Here is a 9,132-nt window from a genome sequence, read left to right as displayed (position 1 = left end):
GTTTTGGCAACGGCTTCCATGTTCAGCATGCGTTTTGTTAGAAACTTTGCTGGAACTATAAACTTCGAAGATCTGTGTTGGTTCTGTAGGGTAAATTTAGAACCTTCTCTCTCGTTAAGAGAAAGATTGTTCCAGGTACTTGTTAACTCCTCCATTGAGTGAGAAAAAAGAAAAAAGAGAACACACAAATTTTTTAAAAAAAAAAAAGAAAAAGAAAAAGAAAAAAGTGTATCACAAGAACCCCACAAAAGGGACAACCACTAGCTCTAAGGTAAACTTGTTACCTCCAGAGAACATAGGCACCTCCAGTACAAGGGGGACACAATTCTACAGGCTAAGAACAAAGAGGGGAGAGAAGCCCTTCTTTCTAAGCGAGCGAAACCTTGGAGGTGAAGTAAGATCTATGAACTTGTTTGTTTGCTAGTAAGAAATCAAATTCAAATGCCGTATCACAATATTCAATAATGCCTAACTTATCTTAATTCAGGAAACCCCTCTGGCCTCTGGTCCCAGGGCACACAAAATTTTCAAATGTTTTGCGAAAGTATCATTCACTACACCAGGAAATAGCCAAAGTATATCAAATAGCTCTAAGTCACCAAAGCACTTAGCATGTTAAGAACCTCAAAGTTCAGACACTAAATTCTGGTATATTTGATGCAAGGTAAAATTCAATTATTAATATGCCGCAACAACCAATGACTCCACCTCTGAGAACTAGCTTTGAGACACTATTTCTTTGATTGAGTAATATACTTCGTAACAACATAGCAGTCTGGTGGAGTAATGTTGGTGTAGTAGTTCTTGATGGTATCTGTGATTTCAAACCGAAATTTCTTGTAAAAATTTATGGCATCTTCATTGTTTGTCTGCACATGCAAGTAAGTCTCAGAAATGTTTTGCTTGGAGCAGAGCTCAAGAACATGGTTCAACAGCCTTGTACCTGCCAAATCCCCAGGATTAAATTACTAAATCATTCAGCAACAGAACTTTTAGAATTCCAGCCAAATGTATGTGGATCTATTCTTATTTTAATCTCCCCAAATTAGTCTTCATTTAACAGGTTTTCAGATCATCAAACAATGACTCAATTGTTTGACAAGCAGCAAAATCTAGTGCTTGTCAAAAAGTTGACCACAATATTAATCTTTTGAATTTGTAAAAAATGCTCATATATTGCTGTAATCTGTGTGGATGCTATGCTGCCTGCAGGAAACCAATATATGGGGGAACTTTGTAAATCTACATTAATCAATTTTTATATTGTGTATTAAATTATAACAAAGGAAACAAAAGAGAAACAAATACCCAAAACCAATTAATTCTTATCAGTATTCAGCAAAAATTTCAAAAACTACAACAAAAAAATGTGTTTGTTCTTAACTAGTTTTCATTTCACAGGACTTAAGATCATTAAACAGTGACTGTGCCGTTTAGCAAGTTGTAAAACTTAAATGGCCATGTCAATGAAAAATCATTTCCATTTACATATTTGGACCAAGTCATACCAACAAGCACAATTAATTTGGCTTCTCAAACAAACTCTATACAAAAGCTCATCAAAAGGAAGATAAGTTGCATGCTCACCAATGCCTAGCCCACGATATGGTGCTAAGACACCCAATGTCATGATATAAACACGGACAGCTCCAGCTTCCTTCTTCTCAAGCCGGCATGCGATTGAACCAACACAGATATCACCATAGTATGCTGAGGAAAAATAAAAAGAGTGCCGCTTTAGGATGACCAACAAATTTATCAATGTGGACTATAATATCACACTCCAAAATAAATGGTGGATGTTGGACATGAGAAAATTATTGAAGTCACAAATTGTGGATACACAGCTATACATAAAAGAATAAATTCTTGTAATTTTGCTTTGCCTACACCATTTTTCTGCCCATTTTTTTTTTGGATATGTTGTGTTTTACATATAATATGTAAATTTATCTAGATAGCCTTCTTTGTACGTGGATCCTATCATTAAGGATCTGTGTATCTGACCCTAATTAGTTTGAACTAAAGCATAATTGAGTTGAGTTGTACTCTTCCTTGTGCACATGGCGCATCCCCATGGAGGATCTATAGAAAATTCTCTTTGATAGACACTGTAGGCATTTGCCATAAATATGTGCTCAACACACAACTGCCCCATAAACCATGTGCTAATGAAGAAAGTAATAACCTACAATGAGTCCATGTGTATGCAGCACAAATTGAAGAATTGTCTACATGTGCTTGTGGTGAGTTGAATTTAGGAGGATTTTTAGATCAAAGTGAAGAGTTGTAGAAGAACTCCACAGGGCTAGAGTTTGATGAGGACTATATATATAAAACTTTTATGGCTATTTTGTAGAGAAAGTACCTGGGGCGTTACAGTTTTCATAGGCAAGATGAAGGGCATGGCTTGGGGTTTTAAGGAGGAAGGAAAAGAGAGAAATTTATGGTGTCTTGCACTGGATGAACAACACCCATGAACAGAACCGCAAGAAAGAGAAGAAAGAAAACAGAGGAGAAATAGAGAAAAAGAACAATATGAACAACACCAACAACACGCCTTAATACTAAAAATGCTCAATATTATTATTCATAAACACCATCTATTCTACAAGTAAATTGAGAATACATATAAATAAGAACTTTTTCCTGTACTAGTAGCATTAGGACTTAGTAGTTTGACTAAAAAGGTTGTATCCAGTGCACATCTTTCACTTTTGCAAGGTCTGGGGCTGATTGGTAGCTAGCCTTAACCCCCCAATTTTTTATTTTATTTGGGAGAAGCAAATTCGTTCTTTTTCTTCAGTCCATGGTTTCATGGACTTTTGTACTTGATGCGCTTGGTTTGTTTTTTCCCCTGATATATACTTCCTGTATACTCAGGTGACACCCTTTTTCTTTTTAATATATTTTTATTACTTATAAAAAAAAAAAATTTCACGAACTCAATTTCACAACATGTTGCTTCTAATAAGGTAATAACCAATTAAAAAACTAACTAGGTCTCAAAGAAAATAAAACCCAAGATACTTCTAATCTCTTGGACAATTTTGGATTGAACTAACTATCAAAATATCCTCAATTCGCAGGGGTTGCAAAAATTATAGTTCTTTTTGTTTGAATTTAAAATTGACCATAACTTGTAGTCTTGTACAATAAAAACCCAAATTAATTTTTTTTTAACCCTAAGACATATTACTAGCCTTCAAAGGCCTTTGCCCTTCCACATGACCTTCAATTGGACTTCACACTTGGGCCCCATAAAATAAAGCTTGAATAGATGAATTTGCGTAGTATCAAATTAATGGATGCATCAGAAACACATCATAGATAAATCTATTGTCTATGCAGTTTAGAAGTAGATAATAATAGGCACCTCTTACAGTGCTTGAATTGTAATTCAATACATTGCTGATTGTAGTTTTGACAAGTGTAGAATTGAGAAGCAATTACTGAATTTATGAAGAAATAATAACTACCATAAGAGGCATCATAACCTGAAAGAATAGAACATAAAATGCAAGAACTTTGGCAATTAAGAAGTATATAAAGGAGAACAGGTGAGGGATTTATATTGCATAAATTGAAGATGGGCACATTAGGACATGTTGTACATTCAAGCACAGCAACAATTCACGGAAGTTTGAGACTGAATTACTGAAAAGAGATGTTAAGTGTCTTGACATCCAAGAATTCTTTCAAGGATATTCAAATATTACTTGTAGCACAATTCAGGAATGATGAGTTTGTCTGATAAAATTAGAAATATATTAGCGTCTGTTCAGGAACCCTGCTAGGAGCGGCATTCTTGCGGTAAAGTCTTACTATCAGGTTCTTAGGAAGGGGCTTTTCCCTTACTTTCCATAAATAAAAAATCATTTGGAACTTGGAAGGCTACGATTCCTTCTAAGGTAGCATTTTTCTCATGGACAGCAGCTTGGGGAAATATCCTCACAGTGGAGAATCTTCAGAAGCAGAATATAAACATTGTTGATTGGTGCTGTATGTGCAAACATGGTGGGTAGACCACCGACCACTTGTTACTTCATTGTGCCTGTGTGTATGACATATGGTCTATGGTGTTTTGTCTTTTTGGAGTGCAGTGGGTCATGCCGAGGAGGGTGGTGGAGTTGTTGGAAAGGGGGCTTTGGAAGACATTATGTTGCTGATATACGGGGGGCCATGCCTCATTGTGTTATGTGGAACATTTGGGGGAAGAAAAATTGTACTTTTAATGGGGTTGAGCATTCATCAGTGGAGTTAAAAATGTCTCTTTTATGTGCCAAGTTTGATTGGTTGGCTGCCCTTAGTGGCCATTCCTTTTCTTCCAGGAATTTCTAGGTTTATGTAATTTTGTTGTACCCTAATTACAGTGCCTATGTACTTGGGGTTCTTTTTCATCTTCTTTTTATTTTCAATGAATCATTATTACTTATAAAAAAAGATAGAAATATATTAAGGGACTTCTTTTCTTTGTAGATTTTGGTTTGCTTTATGCTTTTCATGCATAAAATAGCCTATTGATCATACATCTTTCTTACTTATCAAAATATATATATGGGTCTTAAAATCACTGAAGTTCTGAAACAAACTAGATTACTGTAAACAAAGGGAAATACATAAAATAAAATAAAAAACACAATCTTATGCAAAATCAAGGTGTGTTGAGTCTTGGGTAGTGCTAAAACAAAAGGTCTTATGTCCAATAATTTGTCCATGGACATTCAAAAAATTCATCAGTAATTCAGAATTATGGAATTGTTTGACAAAATTTTAGAAAATAATTGGCTGTCTTAAGAATCATTGAAGATCTTTGTTACATAATAAATAATTGGCATAATGATACATACAATGTAGCACAATCTTTTTTCAAAATGAACATGTACTGAATATTTTTGGGTGGTATTCTTTAAAGGTACAAATCTGGTCATTGTCAAGCAGGCTAAGTTTTTATTTTATTTTATTGGTAAGGTCTTGAACACATCTGAAATGAGGAATGTTAAAAAGTATCGACACCAATCAAAGAAAGCATAGCATAGAAAATGAATGCAACAAAAAAGGGCTAGAAGTACTATCAATAAAATAGAAAATGAGATCAAGTCATCTAATATGAGCTAGTGGCAAGCAAAGAACAAATCAAGAGATGTGATTTTAAGGAGAGGGAACTACAGACCAGTATGAAGATATACACTGCACTGACTAGAAAAACATGATGGCCTCTAATATAACCGAGGAAATGGCACTGAACAGATATGGATGCTGAAAAATGACTCAAGCTGGTAATTAAAAGTGGTTGGCATTAGGCCATACTCGGATTCTTCATTCACCCTCTTTTCTCCATTCCTAACATAATTAAACAACCTCGGCATATAACTTAAAAAGCTAAGACTTAGAAAACATGTTCTTCTTCATGTGAAAATAAATGATTCGTTTAGAATCAAAACTAACATAAAAATTCTTTAACAAACAGGAAACGTTAGAGTGAAAAGAAAAATAAAAAGCTACTCAAATTAGATTTGAATTAATTGTAATTTAAGAACTAAACACAATGCTCCAAGGTTTGCAACAAATAAAAGTAAAATTCTTCAGATAATAGCAATGTCAAAGGGTATGATTTCCATAAGCCTTTTCTTTTAGCTTTTTAGCTTATTTTCTTATGAACAGCTTTTAAAAACCTCATTTTTTTTTTCCTAGGTACAACCATACTTACGCCAACTTTCAGCAAATAAGCAATCAACAAAAATCTGCATCCAAAAGTTCCAAACGCACAAGTGCATTGTATATTTCCTACACTTTAATACAATAATTTTAACCATGAGCAATAACAATTTTAGAAGACACTAATGACCCTATTAGCAAGAGCACACACAAAAGAATTTCAATCACACTTTACTTTAATATACACATAAAACTCTCTTGGTTCTTTGAGGATATGAAGAATTTGGTAAATAACATCCGATTAACAAGAAATTTGGCATGCATATTGGGAGCAATAAAAACATGTAATCTAAGTGTTGGATTGTCAAAATATTAATTCTACAAAAAAGTTATGAACTGGTGCAACATTGCAAAGATTCCCTATGAAAAAGGAAAGAAAAAAGGTTGATTTACTTTTAAAAAGGCGGTTGATTCACTTTAATCCAAATGTATCAAATATTATACAGAGTAACGTGTAATAATCCGCAGCAAAAAGAAACAATTAACAGCTGCTACACCATGAAAACAAGAAAACTAGGAAAACCCAGTAAAGAAAACCCATCAAAGATAGACAACGAGGATTAAAAACTATCACGAGCCTAATAAACCAATATAACAAAAACCCATCAAAGATAGAGTAAAAAGAAGCAAAACCCATAAAAGATAATGATATGAGGCAGTGAAAAAAAGATAAACGGAACTGACCGAGCTTGGTGAAGTCGGCGGAAGCGAGGGCGTCGGCGTAGTACTTGTCGTTGTAGCGGACAGGGAAGAGGGCTGTGTTGAGTTTCTTCAGCTGCATCAAGTTTTTGTCCCTCAAACCTTCCAGCGATATTGGCACCTCTCGCCCACCTCCCATTGTTTTTTTTTTTTTTTTTTTTCTCTTGGTGGTGCTGTGGTGGGCAAAGATGGATTGAAAGAAAGGGTGCCTCCAAAGTGGAAGGAGAGGGGGAGAGAGGGAAGTGGTTTTTGTCAGAGCATGGCAGAATGGTGAGGTGACCCCCTTTTTTTTTTTTTACTGCTTTCAGACCACTCTAATGGGCTGGGTCAGCTTGGGCTTCTGATTTTTCTGACTCTATTTGTGCCCAGTCCAACCCTCTTTTCTGTTTTTAGAAACTCAATCATAAAGTTGAAGTTCCGATGAAGGAATGCAATCTAAATGCATTTTTCTATATTAAAAAAGAAAGAAGCAATTTTGGTGTTTTAGAACTTTTTTTTTATTTTAACAAATGCGGACACTTTGAGTATTTGACTATTGCATCAGGTTTATAGAGTCCCCTTCTCCCACACATATCAAGGTGCTAACAAAAGATTTTGAACTTATCTTGTAGATATCATGAGGCTTTGAGAATAAGTAAAGTAACTTATTACAGTTGATTTTATAGCTTTTTAGTAGTGAAATGTTTTAGGAACGACGGCATTACCTATTATTCTTTACGAGAAAAATCAGGATTCAAATTTTCTCTCTTTTAACTATTGAATTATATGTAGAATATATATATATATATATATAAATGTGTGTGTATTTTGCAAACTTTTGTTATGTTTGGAAAATTTTTTGAATTCCGTCAATGTATTTTCTAAAGAATACATTTTGCATTTATGGTTTTCTAGAGCCAAAATGAGAATCTCTAGAACCAAGAATTCTTATTATGCTCTTAGCTAAAGTTATGGAAAACTTTAGGAACACACCAAAATCTAAATCTAAAATCCACAACATGCAACATGTTTAAGCAAGGCCCGGCTCCATGCATTTTGTGTAGGGAATATACACAAAATTCTTAGATCTATAAGATGCAAAAATAGAGAAAATATATATGTTAAAGAAAAACAATCATACATGACAGTATTTTCATGGTTTGGCAATTTGCCTACGTTCACAGAGTTGCAGAGATTTCACTATTCACAAGGGAAAATATAAGATGCAATAATCCAGTTTTTTTTTTTCTCAAGAAAACAACACCCAAAACCCTAATCTCCAAAATAACAGTTTTTCTATCTTGTGCATAGGATTTACAATGGGCTAAAAAACGGGCTAAAATTTTTTCTCTATGGACTAAGTCTCAGAAAAATCTCCCATTAAAAATCGTAGCAATTTTATTTTGAGTCAAGTCCTAATCTAGATTAAACACAATTGGGCTCCACAAAGCCCAACATTTTGGGGTCTAACACGACAACTAAAATGAGTTTTTTTTTAATATTTAAATATTTATTTGAATTTTAATAATAATATTTTTCACTTAAAATTTGTTCTTCTTACTTTTTGAGATGCAAAATTCTAATAACTAGTCGTTAATCTGTGCAATGCACGAGAAAGATATTGAGTGTGAGATTTTATGAATATTATATTAAATTTTAATGTTTTTATTGTGTGATAGTCTAAGTGATTATTTGACATTATCAAATAAAATGAATATTGATGGATCAATCTTCAATCTTCAATAGAATTTTATACCTGAAAAGATAAGTGACATTCAGTGGCGGAGTTGAGAATATTTTCTAGGGGGGCCAAGCTAAAGAGGTTTTTTTTTATGATTATGATTATGATTATGATTATTATTATTATTATTATTATTATTATTATTATTATTATTATTATTATTATTATTATTATTATTATTTTTGTAATAGTCTAAGTGATTATTTGACATTATCAAATAATATGAATATTGACTTGCCAATCTTCAACCTTCAATGGAATTTTATACCTGAAAAGATAAGTGACATTTAATGGTTAAAGATTTTTTTTTTAGAAGAATAAAAGTGATGGTCCTATCATAATTGGTAAGTGATAATTACTTTTTTAAAGAAATTTTTAACCTATGTCGTCCATTTTCGATGATAACTCTTTATCACCAGACCAAGACATCAAACGGTTTTTAGTGTAGGCGGAGATTGAAGTCTAGATCTCTTATTCAACCTTCAGAAATTTTACCAGTTGAGTTAAAGAGTAAATACAATAAAGTACTTAAAGAAAAAATATTAATCAACAAAATTGTGCCCTATATTTTTCATTATACTAAAATTATTAAATTATTGGATTAGTATGAACAATCAAGCATAAACTACTATACATAGTGAGATAAACAAACTATTAAGCAGAAATTTCTTTATGGGAAATGCTAATGAATGCTCTTAGGGTATTAGTTAACAATCCATTTAAAGAAAGTTTTTATGGGAAAAAAAAACAATTAATATTTTGACAACTTTTTTCATTTCCCATAAAAGTGATGTCAAAACTGTCATAAAATGAATTATTAACTAATGCCCTAAAGACACTCGCTAGCATTACCCTTACTTTATTTTGTATCACATAGGCAAACCCATAAATGAAAGTCATCCAAGTTTAAATTGCTAAAGTACAGCAATACAGCTTCTAACAAAAGCAATCTAGTTTAGTCTTTAGTAGTACATTACTTTGTGTTCACAGCTTAA

At 33.1% G+C, this 9,132-nt stretch overlaps 1 protein-coding gene across 1 annotated transcript; it reads right to left on the bottom strand.

Annotated features, from left to right (window-relative positions):
* Positions 1-412: 412 nt before the first annotated feature.
* On the bottom strand, positions 413-6,746 carry LOC142613971 (uncharacterized). The gene is made up of 3 exons (XM_075786497.1): positions 6,403-6,746; positions 1,588-1,710; positions 413-943 (listed from the first exon to the last, which is right to left on the bottom strand). The coding sequence occupies exons 1-3, from the start codon at positions 6,554-6,556 to the stop codon at positions 732-734; spliced, it is 489 nt and encodes a 162-aa protein (XP_075642612.1). The 5' UTR covers positions 6,557-6,746; the 3' UTR covers positions 413-731.
* Positions 6,747-9,132: the final 2,386 nt, after the last annotated feature.

The sequence above is a fragment of the Castanea sativa genome, chromosome 10 (assembly GCF_040712315.1).
Source record: "Castanea sativa cultivar Marrone di Chiusa Pesio chromosome 10, ASM4071231v1".
Classification (NCBI taxonomy): Eukaryota; Viridiplantae; Streptophyta; class Magnoliopsida; order Fagales; family Fagaceae; genus Castanea; species Castanea sativa.
Note: the sequence above shows the minus strand (reverse complement) of the source record. Positions and strands in the feature narration are given on the sequence as shown.

Coding starts and splice junctions, on each gene's coding strand:
- LOC142613971 (XM_075786497.1), bottom strand. CDS start 6,556: ATGGGAGGTGGGCGAGAGGTGCCAATATCGCTGGAAGGTTTGAGGGAC. Junction 1,711..6,402: donor CGCCGACTTCACCAAGCTCG/GTCAGTTCCGTT, acceptor ATTTTTCCTCAG/CATACTATGGTGATATCTGT. Junction 944..1,587: donor ATATCGTGGGCTAGGCATTG/GTGAGCATGCAA, acceptor GGGATTTGGCAG/GTACAAGGCTGTTGAACCAT.